Genomic DNA, 17393 nt, shown 5'->3' on the forward strand with positions numbered 1-17393 from the left:
CTGGAAAAGACACCGTCACAAAGGCGACATGAGTATGCTGTGTTTGTATCCAGCTGCTGTCACTTCAACATGATAAACACAGAAAAGCAAAGAGTGTCAAAACAACACAGGGGAAAAATAAACATCTGACAACCCCAAAAATACTGATGGAATTAGTCTGACAGCAAACTGTTTCATTAACACGTAGATCATCTCAGATGATCAGTAAGTAATAAATAAATGCATATTTATCAATATAGTAACAGACAGATGTCAAGATTAAAGATTCCATATGCCATCTGAACACAGTTGACCTTTGGTCATCTCACATAAAACAAAAACAGCTATGAGCTCAGGACAGACCATGTCATATAGATAAAATCATAAACCACATTAGGGTTTTTTCACAGGCCCAACTGTTAGCTGTTATAGCTCAGACTGACTGACTGTTTTCAGCTGACTCATTTTAAACTATATAACCAAAGGAGTCTTAAACATACAGCTGAGGTTAAATCTGCATGTCGTAGACGTCCTCACCAGTCAAACTAAGACATGGACATTAAGAAGCAGCACAGTCCTTGTGTTGCAGTGTGGAGCTGGTTAGTCGTAATATTCTCAGCATGAAAAATGTGAGATCAGACAGTTATTTTGTCCTAACTCTGATCAGCTGCTTAGCTTACATGCTAACCAAACAGGAGTAATCCATGTGTAATGCTAGCTTGGATAATGTTGTGGCTGAGGACTGAAGCTCACCTTGGAGCAGATACATACATGTTCAATTCATTCCCACACTTGTGCTCATATTTTGGGGTTTTCAGAGAACTGGGGAAAAGATGGCATCCTCCAAACTCTTTAAATATGGAGCACTGCTCTGAATACAGCCTCATGTATACCACTACAGCACAACACCTGTCTAAAGAACTCCTCCATCAGACTGTGAGTCCAGCGGTAGTGCAGCGGCCAGGCTTTGGCAGGATGACTGATGTCAGCAGCGTGAAGCATCAGAGACAAAACCTTCACTTTGTCTATGCTGGAGAGAGAGAGAGAGAGAGAGAGAGAGAGAGAGAGGTACATCTCATCTGAAAGTCATTCAGTAATAAACTGTAACTATGTAGAGAAAGACAAACAACCTGACTGTGACAGGGAAAAACAACATCTTTCTCCTTTAACCCTCAGAGTGTTACTGTAGAAACGGTTTAGTCTGATTTCAGATGGGAGAAGAGAGAAGCTGCCTCCTGTCATCTCTGGTGTGAAAGGCTAGCAGTCCTTTGTTTTGTATTTTGATCATAGAGAACAGTTCTTCAGAGACAAGCAGAGGCAGCGTATCGACAGGCTGATGACAGCATCTTCCCCAAAATCTCATCCAAGCGTGAGCTGAGGAGCGTGACAGCTGCCCCCCCTTCTCCTCCACTCCTCCACACCTCCAGCAGGACTGACAAACAGAGCAGGGAAGCTGGACTCTGCTCAGACTGAGTACTATTCCTGGGAAGGTCCCTGCAGGGACACACAGACCAATCTGGTTCGGCAGTCTGCAGGACCTTATGTTGGACCATTTCACCAGACTCCCACTGATGGTCTGCTCGTCTCGGTCAGATCTACCAGCCTCACACTGTCTGCCTCTATGAATTAAGAACTCTGTCGCCCATTTGATGTGTCTGTGACTGTCTGTGCCCAGCATCGTCTTAACTACACAGCAAGGGTTAGTAAAGGTACTGAGCATAAATACAAATTTGAGTGCTTGTGCTTTATTTGAGGATTTCTATGTGATGCCACTTTTACCTGAGTATATTTTAGAGGAAACTATTGTACCTTTTACTGTAGTTCCTTTACTAATTAATATTGTACACACACAAAGAATTAAGAGCTTATAAAATATGATGCTTTGTTGTAGATTAAACTACCAAACCATGTGTAACATTAGAGGTGAAGTGATCATTGAATTAACAGAAAAATAATCTCTCTCTCTCTTTTTAACTGTGAGCTTCTGTAAAGCCTGCTAGTTTTCATGAATAGCCTTGATCCGTGTCTCAAACTATGCCATGATGGGTCCTTGAATTACAGGGAATTGAGCATGGAAGGTGCTTGAAAAGTCATTGAATTTAAGAAAGTGTGGGAACCCTGGTTACATAAACGAACCTGTCCTTTCTCTCCATGAAAAATGTGGAGATGAAACAGATGAAAGTTAACAGCTCATCACCAGCCAGCATCACCTCCATTACCCCACTGAGAGCCAGCTGACTGTGATCATGGCAGCACTGACCCGTGTGTCTGTGTCAGGGCGTTCCTCATGGTCTTGATCTGCTGGAAGTGACAGGACATGTCTGTGGACATCACCATCTCTATCACCAGAGACCTCAGCTCCCTGCCAATGATCAATACACACAATCAGGATAATCAGTGATCAATGGCAGAGCTCTCATGCGGTCAAGTACACACTCATGAGCGTGTGTGTGTGTGAGAGAACCTCCAGTCGTCCTTGTTCAGGTTGACCAGGATGTTCATGTCCTCCTCGGCCATCAGCCTGTAGGCGGCGCTGACGTGATGGTTCTCCAGCACCGACCTGTCGTTGTACAGAATGGCCACCTCCGACCTGAAGAACAGACACAACATCCAGTCAGATCCCACAGATTCTTTGATCACCACGTACAGAATGTGGAGTAATCAGATTACATTACTGTGGACATCACCTGGTGTGGATGTGGAAGTTGTTGGTGGTTCCTGTGTGTTCAAAGTCGTGAATCGCTGCAGCGAAAACCATCGCAAGAATCTCCAGCTCGCTGAGCCAGTGCTGCACACACACACACACACACACACACACACTGTTAGCTGAGTGTGTCCATATCTATAGAGACTAGGCACATGTGTATGTAGGTACGTGTTTTGAGTTTAGTGTAAGCTTAGGCTTGAACTAAGGTAATGGTTAGGTTTAGGTGAGCAGCGGTTATGGTAAAGAGGTGTGTGTGTGTGTGTGAGAGTCTGTGTGTGTTACCATGAGTCCAGTGTGCAGCATCAGGAAGTGTGCGGTCTGAGTGACATCAGCGGCGTGGATCAGGTTGTGATATGGATTCCTGTGTTTGCTGTAGCCGTTCTCCAGAGCTTCAACAAACTGCACCAGAGCCTGCACTGGGATCTGAACACACGACTATAGGTAGTACAGGTGGTACAGGTGGTACAGGTGGTACAGGTAGTACAGGTAGTACAGATAGTACAGGTAGTACAGGCACTAAGAATACTGTCTGGATAGCTCTGTTTTATGGTTGCAAGTGAATTCAATTTGTTTTCTTGTAACTATGACTTCAGTATTGTTTAATTAGGACAGAATCTCATTATTGTACTAAAAATGTGTTGCAATAACAAGATCATAATTTATAGTTATACATTCATAATCGTTGTCTTTATCTGGTAATTCTGAGATGTTAAGTCATGATACAAAAACTGAGTCTAATAATTACAAGATAGAAGTTTTTTCCTTTGGTGACAGTAAATCACTGCTGTACTGTTTGCCTGATAAAAACTGCATGTTACAGTTTATTTAATTTATTATTTTTTAGAGCCAGGCTAGCTGTTTCCCACCATTTCCACTCTTTGTGCTAAGCTAAGCTAATCTGGCTGTAGCTCCGTATTTTGTCAGGATCGCTGGTGTTGGCGTCTTCAGGGACATAAAACAGATCAACCTGCAGCTTCAGACCTCTCTGATCCTGAACCTTTTCATAGACCCCACCCACCCCACAGTAGAGGTCTTCATGGGTCCACTCAGGTCTGAGGAAGCAAGCCCTGACCCAGGACCCGAGTCAGGCCAGGTCCACATCCTACTTGTTTATGTTGGGTAGAGTGTGGCTTTACTGCTGCAGCGTGTATCACTATGTCCAGTACCCGATCACATGGTCACTATCTCTACTATTGAATCAGGTCTGTTCTGGATCATGAAGACCCTCTGCCCCACTGGTGCTAATGATATGAAGTTGTGTGTACCCTGAACCTGTTGATGAGGTCATAGCGTGTCAGCAGGTCGTAGACCAGGAACTTGAGGGCGTGGTCTCCAGTGGCCTCGTGGAAGGAAAAAACATCAAAGGACCACTGATCCACTTCCTGGAAAGTGAGCAGTAGAACATCATCAGCACAGGTCACGTACAGCAGAGAACATCAGGCTGACTGCCTCCACTCATCAGGTCTAATTCAGTGTAATGCTGTATATTAACCAGTGGAGGGCAGTGTGATAATAATGTCGGCTCAGGTTGGGAGCAGGTGAAACATCAGACCCACTTAAATCAATAATTATAATTAGTCATTAGATCACAATTACATTTGAAGTTGGTCAGATTATAATTAATACAGATACATTGTGTTGTTTCCATGTGTGTTTCACATCATGGGAGAAATGTCAACGAGAAGTGGCTGCAGAAAAATTCATTTACTGTTTGCAGAGGAAGAGGAGGAGGAAACATGTCAGAACACAAACAACATTAAACACACGTTTTTCTTTTCCTCCTCTAACTCCTTCACCTGTTCCTGTTCTTCTTTATCTTTCCTTCACTACCTCCTCCTGTCGTAGCTCTCCTCATTTCACTCTTTTTTCATATCATCAGTACCTCCTATTTTTCTCTCTACCTCCTTTTTGTGTCCATCTTTTCCTTTCCTTCTTTTACCTCTTCTTTTCCCCTTCTGTCTCCCTCCATTCCTTGTCATGTCATATGTTCCTTCATCCTCCTTTTCTCTTTTACCTCTTGTTTTTTGTTTCTACATTTTTCTTCCCTTCTCTGCTTCCTCTTTTCTCACTATAGCACTCCTAGCTCCTCACTTCCTTCCCTGTTTACTTTCCTCGTCTACCTCTTCCCTCCCTCTCTAGATCCTCCTTTCCTCTCACGTTAATGGGTTTTTACAGCCACACAATCTTGTGAACGGACGTGTGAGAAAACAAAACCCTGATTTAACTGGATTTTTTCAACTTTTAATCAAACAAAATCAATGATGTCACTTCCTGCTAATGGGACTGCGGCAGTAAAACAGTTTTAGTTTTTACCTTCAGAGCTGTCAAAGCTGTGGGAGGATAGGTCAGACCAGCCATGTTGGATGTCCGTCTGTACATCCTGATGTCACACACACACACACACACAGATAAAAATATCATGCACAAATCTCACACATAGATGATACAGACAGTTGCATGCATATAAACACTTCTCACACAGACCCACTCCAGCCGCCCTCCTCCACAGTTTGTGACCAGGATGGATTGTTTGTCACCATGGAAACCGGCTTCTAAACACACACACACACACGCAGCGAGCGCAGCCTCGGCGCAGCAGATATTTTTTGATTTCATGCGTCATTAAGCTGCAGCAGATGAACCGATACCGTTCTATCACTGCGAGTCATTTACACTCTAATGACATTGGACCTCATAGTTTCCCTATATGATCTGCAGCTCGCTCACACGCTAACATCATTACACTTCATGTTCGACCTCATAATTACATCTGCAGTGAAGTCGGCCGGATGTTTTCTGATGTGTATTTTGAAGAAGTCGATGATTGTTTTCTGTCCTTTCTTCAGACACCGGACACAGAAATGACTGACTGAACATTTAAAAGTCTTTAGTGTGAGACAATCATCTGACTGGACCCTCAGGCCTGCTGTTAGTATAGTCCACTAAATGTCCAAAAGCAGGAGGACAGCCAAACATTCCCTCCATACGTGACTGTAGGACATCTTGTCCTATCACTGTGCTGCTCTGACAGCCTCCACTGGTTTCAGTCTTTGCTCAAAAACAAGAGCATTAGTGATGTTGGTGATCAGGTCTGGCTCACGGTCGGTGTTCCAGTTGATCCCAGAGGTGTTGGATGGGGCTGAGGTCAGGGCTCTGTGCAGGCCTGTCCAGCTTTTCCACACCAAAGTGGGAGAAGCATTTATTTCTGGATCTTTGTGCACAGCTGCAAACAACAAACTGCAGACACTGACACTAACACTGACGCTGTAGCATTAAGATTTCTTGTCACTGGAACTTAGGGACCATGAAACACAGAAGGATGAAAGGTGTCCACATACCTTTGGCCTTATACTTTATACAAGGGTTGAATATGAACTCACAAATATGTGTATTAGTCTCATTTTACAGAACTGTACACTGTTGTATAAAAACTAGAGATGTGTCTGTACTGAATGTCTCATGCAAACATGAATTTAGGAGTTTACTTTCTCATCAAATGCTTTGAAACTTTGTCTGAATTTTTATTTTTGATTACCATTGATTAGTATAATGAAAAATCATCCAGACACATGTTAGAGTCACAGAGTCCTGTAGGTATACTCTACATTATGCAGCCATTGTGCAGGATAATGAATTCTCCTATGGGACTTTTTTGTTGGTCAAATTAAAAACATGAAACTGTTGACTATGTGTGTGTGATTATACTTTTAATCAGGTATATTTTATATCCATTACTACCAGTTAGAGTGAGGATGATTACAGGTGTAGTTGTTCCACCTTCTTTCTGCAGACGTGTAGATAAATCATCTCAAACACCACGTTTGAAATCAAAACTCATCATGAACTGACGGGGTAATATCTACCTCTCGACAAAGATCCCAGCTTGCACTGCGTGGACAATGCTCCTGAATCTGGGCTTCTCCTCAGGGCGACGCTTGGCCACGCCCATCTTCCTGCTGAAGGTGCATGCCAGCCAATCACGTACTTCGCTGGGCACCGACTCTGCCTGCAGGTCGCTGAGCTCGTCCTCAGTGTCCAGCAGACGCCTGCAGAGCAGAAACACCTGTCAGTCACAACTCAGATAACCAGGGAGCTCCGAGTTATTTTCTGCACATCCGTCTACCCTTCCTCCCGCCATTCCTTTCTTACTTCCGTCCATCCCACCTGGTCTCATCCGTGTAAACAGCGTCCAGCATGGCAGCAGCGAGCTCCAGGTTCCTGCGGAGTTCCTGCAGGTCCACGACTCCACGGTCCATCTGCTCCAGGACCCCCTTCAGCCTGACAACACAGACACACACAGCACACTCTCACTCTGCTACTAGAATAACACAGAGCTGCATGTTACAGCCATTTACAAAGTATGATTTCTGTTTGTGGCTCATGAATTAATAATAATTTCATTGTTTGAGCCAGTTATCTTTATTTGTTCATTAGATCCTGATGAGCTGTGGTAGAGATGGAGCAGGTGGGACAGAGTTGATTTGACCATAAAGGATGTGGAAATGTGTGTCAGTACAGTACAGAGCTCACATTAGACATTAGGAAACAGTATACTGTATGTGACTGTGGTGTTTGGCATCATGCAAGTCAAGAAGCAAAAAGCAAACGACACAAAGAAGATTTAACATTTTGACAAAATCACTGTAAGTAACTTTCACATTACTGCACTGTCATTTAATTCATGTTTGAATTACATCCAGTAACATCAAGGAGTGTTTTTCTCTGTACTTCAGAGAAATATTTCAGTTTTGACCCAAGTTTCAAAGTTGTAAAGGTGAACACTGGGAGAAAGCCCTCTCCCCTCTCCTCTCATCAACTGTTAATAAAGGTCAGAGTTCATCACACAATCCAGAAACTCCACAGTTTTAATGTATGTTTGAAAATCTACTGTGATGTATGTATTCTACTTAACTACAGTGATACTAGTCCTCAGAAATCCTCTCTGCAGACTTCATACACCTGCTGACTGACAGAAGGAAGCAGCGCTCTTCATACTTTGCACCCACACAGCTGCTGTCCTGTTCACACCACACAACCAGAGCATGAAAATCTGTTTCCTCCAGATGGACACATGACACTCTGCCTCCTGTCAATCAGCTGACAGCCACAGTTAGTAACGGGACTCTCCTCCAGGAAATAAACACGTCGTCTTTGTAGCCACTGTGTCTTTGTCAGCCAGGGCAGCAATTCATTTCAGTGTGAAACCAAAGCACCTCGAGCTAAGATAAACAGGGACCTGTCTTTGTTATTAATCCTCTCATCTAAATCCCCGTTCAGACTGGATTTATGTCTCTCGGGGAGGTGGGGTGATTTGAACGTCACCTGCTCTGGTAGGTCATTTTAATCTCGTCCAAAGCACGCAGGTGGGTAATTCTTCACCCCCACCCCACTCATGATTACAGCTGCACTTCCTACTGTTTTCCTCTGAACTGGCTGCTCCGCCTCTCATCTAAATCCTGTATATCAAAGATCAACTACAGGTACTGTAGGTGCTGCTTTTCTCCTTCCAGACCCATGGCTTTGGCCTGTATTTGCTCATATTTTGGCAAATTGTCCCCATTAAAAGTGTGCCGGAGTAGCTAACAGTGGTTCCTGTTTGCAGTGTACCCGTGGCTCTACAGACAACTACCACTGGTTTACTTTAGCATGTGATGATTGTCAGGCAGGTGGTGAGGCGTCTTTTTTCTGGGGCTTCTATGCAGATTCATGGAGGTTTATTCTGGACAGACATGTGAGATAATAATATCCTCAGGAAGTGTAAGTCACATTGAATGATATCAATATGTGTGTCATGTCTGTGTGTTCACAGTCAAGACATTTTTGCCTCATACAGTGTCTCTGCCTCCCCTTCAGCTCCCCTGTGGAAAGCCTTTGTCTCTCTCTTTTGTCTCGTATCCTGTCATTTCCCAGTGGTTAAAATGCCTCCTGGAGCAATGACTTGAACTTGACTTAGAGCAGAGTAAACACTTTATTCCCGACCTCCCTGTTAATCCCATCTCAAAGGGGCTTAAGACGACAAAAAAGACGACAAACATCTTCTAACAATATTGTATTGCTAGAAGATGCCGAGTGGGCGTGAGGCTGCAGTCTGTGCCCCGAAGAGGGCTCATACTGCATATTCACCCAACACCAGCCATACAGTCCTGGTACATAAAGTGAGGATGGAGGGATGAATAAAGTGAGGATGGAGGGATGAATAAAGTGAGGATGGAGGGATGTTTAGTGCTGGGCGGTCAGGTCTTTTCTTACTGCAGGATGGAGGGATGGTTTGAATGTTTACAACAGAGGAGACTGACAACAGGGAGACATAAAGACTCCGCTGCGGCCTGGCATCCTGCCGTCGTCATGGTAACCAAACACCTTCTTGTAAACTGGATGAAATCTGTTTTAGTTGCCATGGTTACAACTGGATTCAGAGCAGGAGACAGGGCGAGAGAGACAGAAGTAAAGTTCAAGACTGCAGTGATTCCAGCATTTCATCAAACATCCTACAGCTTCATTTTATCATTATTATTTTAGTACTAGTAGTAGTAGTACTGGTAGTAGCAGGGGTAAAGTGTACTCAAGTACAGTTCTGAGGTACTTGTACTTCACTTGACTATTTCCACTTTATGGTACTTGTACTCCTCCATGTTGCAGAGGGAAATATTATACTCTTTACTCCACTGCGTTTGTCAGACATGTACAGTTGCTGTTACTGTGCAAACGTAGAGGAAAGTTTTACTTTGTCATGTGCCAGTATGACGTGTCTGAGTACTGTAGTAAAACTACTGTTATAACAATACAAAAATACTCTTTAACAAGTAACAGTTCTGAATTTATAATACTGCTCTAAGAAACAGACAAATCTGTTTTCAGTGTTTGGACTTTCCTCTGATCTCTGATCTCTTTTGTGAAATATTGGCTCATTTGCTAAATGACAAATGTACTAGAGTGGAAGTAGAAAGTGGTATGACAGGTAAAGTATAAGTACCTGAGATGTGTATGTAGTGCAGTACAGTGAGTGGCAGCCTGTCAGTGTTTGAGTCTGTTGTGTGTAACCAGGGGAGTTTGTCTTTATTGTTGGGCACCTGCACATTTCTCTGGTACACAATACTTTACTCATTCATAGGAGAGGAGTCAGGAAATTAGGAGGGAAATGGGAGTGTTAGTGTGTATTTAAAGGACCTCAGGGGATCTATTGACAGAAATATAATATAATAATTATGTTCTGATTAGTGTATAATCACCTGAAAGTATGAATGGTTGTGTTGTCTTGGAAAACAAGGCGTGAGGATATGGATATTCAGCTCACTCCTGAACTGTTTTCTCACATGGACTCTGGACAAAGTCCAGAGGATCAGGTAGATCCAGGATCCTCTTTCACAGGAGCTCATACATGTCAGATGAGCTCTCACCCATTGGAAGGTACTGGGCAGTTAAAGTCCGCTTAAAGTCCAGTCCGTTTGCGTTCACACGTGCAGCTCCTCCAGGTAATGTCCTAATAGGTTCAGTGCACGTGTGAGAGCAACTCTATGCACTGGTCCTTTAATAAATGTTTGAAACTGTCACCAAGCAACGAGGACACACAGCGTTACACCAAAAAACACAGTCAGACAAACAGTGAAGACAGTGTGAGAGGGACTGTCTGCACAAAAATAGAGACAGAGACAAAAAGGTGCAGAGACAGACAGGCAGCCCAGGTGTGTGTAGGAGGAGTGAGAGCCTCTTCAGTGCTCTACTTCAGACTGAGAGCTTCCTCTTTGCGTGCTTGTGTGTGTGTGTGTGTGTGTGTGTGTGTGTGTGTGGTGTGTGTGTGTGTGTGTGTGCGTGCGTCTTACCTCTGTGATGTACTTTTATATTTCTGCCTGCAAACAAAAACAAAAACACAAGAGTCACTGAAATGAACCAATCACAGCCTGTCCTCATCAGAACCTGACCGTGAGATCAGGTGTGTTCAGGCGGTCCAGGCCGAGTGGTGACACTCTGCACTGCAGACCTCACCTATCAACACAGAGAGCAGTTACTGCAGCAGCGCCGGCTCATCCAGGCTGTTTAGGTACTTTCAGACCATTAGGGCCCGACTGCTGCAATTTACACCAGAATTCATGCTCTTCCTCTGAGTCATCTGAACACAGACATGATACACATATTTTTAGAGTCAATGTGACTACACGTTCAGTGGATATCATTATTTCCAGCATCCATACATCCACTTCACTGCAGAACCTGCCTGAGTTTTCCTCAGGGATCACAGCGATAGTTCTGTTCATCCACTGGTTCGCTGCAAACAGGAACGTCTCACTCTGAAGGTCTCTGTAAATATGTGCACCAGATATAAACTCTACAAGTGGATGTCAAGCATCTGGTCTTAAATTAGCCAATCACAGCTCTGGGATCTGACCCCAGCAGCTAATCACAGCTGTGACATGTCTCAGCTTTGAAATCTGACAGCAGGAACCTGCTATTTCATGGTCGACTGGTAATTGTACACTGGCCTGCGTGGGCGGATCAGCGCTGAATTACAAAGCAGGGACAGCGACAGAGAGCAGCGGCAGGTTGCTGCAATGTGTTTTCCTTCTTTTTTGGGGGGGGTTTGTCAAAAAAACAAAAGCATGCTGCAGAGGCAACAGTGACAGGTGAGCACAGGGAGAGTTTGTGGAGAATGAGTCACCGCTCTGTCATGACTTTTCCAGGCTGATGCCTTCACTCAGAGAATTTGCATTTCTTTTCTCCCTGATGTGATTTTGCTTCCTCGGCTCTTCTGTCCTTGAGCTGAAATGTTTTGTTCTTTCACCTCCCACTGTTTCCTCCCTGCATTATTACCACTGAGCATGTAAAGTATATCTTATTCTTAGATGCATTACTTCTCTGCATGACTCTGTTTGTGATGCACCACCACAGGGTGCGTTTCGCGCTTTTTTAGTAGTTAACTCCATCTACACCGCCTACGTTGAGCCCGAGCTCCCCGGCCTGAAGGAAGAGCAGAGCATCCATTAAAATGAAACAGTCTGATCATAAAACCATCAACCAGCAGTTAAATAGGAACAAGAACGCAGAGCAAGATGTGGTTTCTACTGTGTTTCTACAGTTTCTACTGTGACTAAACTGGACAGACTGATGTCCACATACTGTTCTCTGTGTGATCCAGTCTTGTTCATGTTCAGTTCTTATTCTAGTAAAAAAAACATTTTAAGGTGACTGATCATCATAGAAACGAGTTAACCTGGCTTTTATTGAGTTTTTATTGCAGTGAGAGAACTGCTTCAACTGATTTCTGTTCTATTTTCTGCTTCACAGAACAGTCTGATGAACTCTCCAGCACATTTTCTCTTTTTCTCATAGTTTCATCTCCCTCTCATCATCAGTAAAAAGTGAGGGGGTTAATGAAAAGAAATACAGTGAATACACAAAATATGCATCACAACATATAAAATAATTTTAAAAATAAAAAGCCGTCCTGTTCTTTCTTTCTCTTTCTCTTTAGCGGAGAGTTTGCTGCATTAAAATGCTCTGCTGTTACCACGGAAACTAGGGAGGACGACAAAATCCTGTACACTTATTTGTTTTCCCTCCAAACAGCGCAGACAGCTATTGTTTGTTGATGTGAGGATACTGTTTATATCTCTCAGGAAGAATTAATCCAATCAGAGAATGAACAAAGACACAAAAGGGCACTTAGTGGTTCAAGCATGGTTGGCACCAACGACCAAACACACACACACACACACACACAGAGAGAGAAGAGAGAGACGTGATATGAAGCAGCTGATTTCGAGCATGATGAGCTGTTTGGATGGGCGTGGTTTTCTAATTCCTGCTCCTGCCAAGCCTCCTGCACACCTGCACCTCATCACCTCATCAGTCCCTCTGCAGTACTTCAGCTCTGGTTCTTCACTTCAGTCCTGATGTGATGGTCTTGTCAGATCCTTGCCTTGTTTTGTGAACCCTCTCACTGTCCCAGCCACAGCCACTGTCCCCCATTATAACAAGCCTCTGAAGCTGTTCTGTGTGTTGGGTCCAAATTCAGGTCCAAGCTCACTCTCTATGTGTCTAGCAGCTTTAAGAGCCAGAGATTTCCCCTCAGGAGGAGGAGACCAAACACAGAGCTAAAGAGAGGGAACACTGGACACAAACACCACTCCACGTGAATCATCGTGCTGCTCTGTAACTGCTCGATGTGGAAATAAGCAGCTGTGCTGATGTGTTCAGGTTGTGTCCATTTGTTTCCACTGCTCCAAAGTGGCCAAAAAAGTCAATTAGAGCAGTCTTTAAATGAGGGAAAAAACAAGACCAATACAACTGCTTGTTACTGTCAGTGATGTCCAGCCCTGCTGACAGAGGCAACATGTCCGCAGCCTGATAAACATGACTGAGGTGGAGGAGTCTGTGAGTCAGTTATCTGAGGGGCCTTTAAATAATATACTCAGTACTTTGTTAAAATTGAATTAAATCATATTTTGTCATCTCTGCTGCAGGCTACATTAGCTGCTGCTAGCATAAAACACCACCAACAAAATCTCCAGCTGAACATCAGCAGTCAAGTTGTATTGTGGGTAATGTAGGCGCTAGGTTTTGACAGGGAAGAGGTGTGTGAAATAAAAGACGTTACCTCTGCTTCTGCTGCAGATGTGATCAGATATAATTCACAGTCATTACTGCAGACCCAGCTGCCTTCATCAGTAAACTCTGTAGTGTAATTTGTGTTTAATCAGAATTAGTGACAGTTGTTTTTCTGCACAGTTAGACTGTGTTTGTTCACTTTAACATTAACTATATTTAATTTCCTTGAACAACAGATCTTGGTGGCACCTCCTCACATTTTAGTGCCAGTCAGAAAAACAGGAGCCTTCAGAAAAACGTCACAAATGGGAAACGGACAGTTCCGGTAACTCGATACGACTTGAATGCAGCGTGAGATAATCCTGATGGTATTACTGCTGCATCATCAGAAAGCTCCTGTAAAAACTAAATAAATAATATAAAATCAAAACAAAGTTCCCCTGTTTTCACTGCCGGCAGCAGAACGTTATTTGAGCTTCTGTGTTGCATTTTTATTTTTACACCTTCAGTGTTTCTCTCTCATTGAATCACTGCTGACAGATAACACATCCACACGCCAATGTTTATTACAGGATCTGGCAAAAACGAAACACTTCTCTTGGCGTCAACTTCTTCTACCAACACACCAACTTCTGCTGGTAAATCTCTGTCGTTTTCCTCCCCTGTGATCGTTTGCTCTGTTGCCAACTAGTTACTAATACAAGATGCTGTACAGCCAGTAGGGTCTGTTAAACAGAGCGAGAGTTGCCAAGGGGCATAAATTTTGTGTGTGTGTTTTATGGAAATGACACCGCACCTCATTTCACTGCTGCCACTGATGCGAGGAACGTTTATTAAATCAAACATTGCTGGTGACTTTTGTCTGTCATGACATGATGAATGAGACACACTGACATGTGAGGACGAATCATAACATTATGTTACACGTTTTATTGAGTTATGAGGATTAAACATGTGAAAGGTTACAGGTGGATTTTTGCATGTGTGAACTGCAGTGGTCTGGTTTAGAGGCACTGAGGACCGAGAAGCATGAAGCTCACTCCTATGTACCTACATGTTTGTGTGTTTGCTTTTTATTAAATGCTGTGTCTGTATATTCCAGCCAAACCACCTGTATGTTAATGGTAAGATCTGAGCCATTGTGCCATGGATACGTTCAGTGATGTATGTCTGTGAATGCTCTGTCACAGAGGTTCCCAAACCGGAGTTCAGGACCCATGAAATGGTCCCAAGATATATCTGAGGGGTCCAACATGTTCAGCTACACACAATTACATTCCTCTCCTCCTGACTTTAATAGCTCCTTTTTCTTGTGAATTACACAACATTTGTACAGTGTCAGTGCGTCAAATGAAACATACTGAGGTTAAGATGGAAATTTGGTCTTTGCTGAAACTGGTCAAGGCTCCAGCTCCCCTGCAAGGTCATGACTGACTGAATGAATGAAACTGGTCACAACTTGTATAACACATACATGCAAATTGTCACAAGGCGGTTTTAGGTAGACAACAGGGTGATAATAAAAAATAACAGACATGGTCGATATCAAGTTGATTGACCTCAGAAAATGTGAATGATATGAAAAGAGTGTTGCAACGAACCAATCATGTAGCTGGAATTAAGTTACAGTCACGTCAGGTTAGGTTGACCCACACAGCACAGAGAGTAGGAGCAGCGGCACACATGCTAATGCTTGGGCTCCTGCAGCCGTGCACAGCAGTACGTCCGGAGTCAGGGTGAGAGAAACAAGAACATAACCACAGAAAATGGTAACGAAAACTCGAGCGACAGCGTTACTGAAGAAGACGCCCCAAAGAACACAACCTGAGGCTCAAAAGACGAGGAGACAAAGAGTGTGAGGGAATTCAGCAGTGTGGAGATATTTGGGCTGTTTGTTTGTAGCTGCAAACTGACAGGTGATACCACTCACCTTCATTACCATCTGAAGCACTGCTGTCTTCTAGAGCACACCCAATACAGGACTGACTTTTTTACTCACTACTCACCACATACATACACACACCGCTACGTTAGCATAAAGACTGGAAACAGCTAGTAATCAAAATATTGACCAAGAGACACACACTGACTACAAAGAGACACAGTAGGCTGGTTTTGTTCATTCAGACAGAGCCAGGCTAGCTCTTTCCCCCTGCTCCCAGTCTTTATGCTAAGCTAAGCTAACTAGCTGCTGAGGTTGTACCTTCATACTGAGCTGACAGTGGAATCAATCTACTCACTGAACTGAAGTGTCCAGCTCGTCATTTAATCTAATGATGAGCTGTGATGTCACTTCCTGCTCATTAGACTCCATTAAAGTGGTGTGTGTGCTCAGTGTGAGGTGGCGCTGTGATCGGGCTGGTTAGGATGTAAACGAGAGGAAGTTAAATCAAACATTCACATCTTCTCATTTTCTTCTCTTCTTCATCCGTCTCTATCTCCCTCACTCTCTCTCTCTGATCTGTCTATCTTTGCTGCATCGCAACGCTCTACCGTTACCATGGCAACTATACAGCACAAAAAGACTGTTTTTTATTTTTTATTTTTTTACATCTGCTGCTGCAGATGTGATGATGTTGTTCCTGCTGCGACGTTTGCCTGTTAGCTGAGAAAACATCTGACAGACAACACACACACACACACACACACTCTCTCTCTCTCTAATGTTCAGTCATGTTGCACACCCACTGTGTTCCACTCATTTTCTGTCATTCATCTTCCCTCCATCCTCAGTCCGTGCGACATCACCACGGCAACCAGGCCACCGCGCTAATGCCATCCCCGAGGCTGTCAGTCTGAGTCCAAAACGAACACTGATCGATTGGTCCTTGCAACATGATCGCCAATTATCAATAGTGCCATTACATCATCATCATCAGCATTACATCATCAGCCAGCTGATTGTGTGATGTGTGTTTACTCACATTCCTCTCAGTCGAATCAGGACCTGGTTGTTGTGGTTCTGCTCCACAGCGTCCACAAAGTCTTGTGCCTCTTCAGTGTGCTGCAGCTCCTCTACCTGCTGCTTCTCCTCCCTCTGCTCCTGTTCACTCTGCTGCACCTCCTCCTCCTCCCCCTCCTGCTCTACCACCTCACTCTGCTGCACCTCGTTCTGCTTTTGTTGCATCTCCTCCTCATCCAGCTGCTGCACCTCCACAGTCTGCTGGTGCTCCTCCGTCTGTACATCCTCCTCCTGCTGCACCTCCTCTTCCTCTAGCATCTCCTCAGTTCCCAACTCCTCCTCCTGCTCCTTCTCCTGTTGCTGCACTTGCTCCTCCTCGTTCTGTAGCTCCTCCTCTCCTTGCTGCACCTCCTCAGACTGTATGTCCTCCTGTTGCTGCATCTCCTCCTCCTCCCCTTGTTTTCCCGCCTGTTGCATCTCCTGTTGCTGCTCTTCCTCCTGCTGCTCGTCCACCTGCTCCTCGCCCTTCAACACCTCCTGCGACTCCTCCGCCTCCTCGTTCATGTCAGCGTGGGTGAGGAGGAGAGGGAGGTGGTGGGTTTTCTTTAGGTCTTTGTGGAGTTGTTGTGTTCACAGAGCAGAGTTTGGTCTCTGAGAAGCGTCCGGTTGTCTCTCAGACTGACAGAGACGTGAAAACATCGACGCTGATCACAGCCGTTTGGGTTCAATGAAACTTCATCCAACTTCCTGTGATGTCACCTGTCAGCCTGCCCAATCCAAAACAACGATCTGAGGTGATCCGTGAGGGAAGTCGAGGGGTTAAAGGTCACAAGGCAAAGTGTGGCTTTCTTTAAAAAGTTGAAAAGCAGGAGGAGCAGACTGACGGCGTCCAGCGACCAAACAAGCTGATCAGCTGACGTCTTCCCTCAGTTCAGCTCTGCACTCCGGCACTGCGGCGGTAAAATGATCCAGCTGAATGTCCCAGAGCATCGCCGTAGCAACGCACGGAGGAAGTCGACCAGCAATAAAGACAGGATGGAGTGAGAGGGAGAGAGAGAGGAGGGGAGAGAGAGAGGAGAGCGATGGAGGAGGACAAAGGAGAAGCAGAGAACATCGCAGAGCGTTTCCGTGGTAACTCAACAACGGTTGCTAAGAGTGATGGAATCCTGCAGCCGACAGACCTCCCTCCTCCTCCCTCCCAAATTCAAACACACATAACTTTACGCTCCGCTCAGAGGCAAACAGCAACCAGGCATCTCAGTC

The 17393-nt window shown here is 44.4% G+C and overlaps 1 protein-coding gene across 1 annotated transcript; it reads right to left on the minus strand.

Moving 5' to 3' along the window:
- Positions 1-888: 888 nt before the first annotated feature.
- Positions 889-16773, minus strand: LOC108879789 (dual specificity calcium/calmodulin-dependent 3',5'-cyclic nucleotide phosphodiesterase 1A; the record flags this gene model as incomplete). The annotated part of the gene is given in 11 exon segments (XM_018671178.2): positions 889-1009; positions 2240-2341; positions 2444-2569; positions 2667-2767; positions 2969-3109; positions 3952-4068; positions 5000-5066; positions 6550-6732; positions 6851-6964; positions 10507-10533; positions 16153-16773. Coding segments are annotated over 11 exon segments (1641 nt in total), but the record flags the coding sequence as incomplete, so codon positions are not given.
- Positions 16774-17393: the final 620 nt, after the last annotated feature.

Source organism: Lates calcarifer, unplaced genomic scaffold (assembly GCF_001640805.2).
Source record: "Lates calcarifer isolate ASB-BC8 unplaced genomic scaffold, TLL_Latcal_v3 _unitig_747_quiver_1083, whole genome shotgun sequence".
Classification (NCBI taxonomy): domain Eukaryota; kingdom Metazoa; phylum Chordata; class Actinopteri; family Centropomidae; genus Lates; species Lates calcarifer.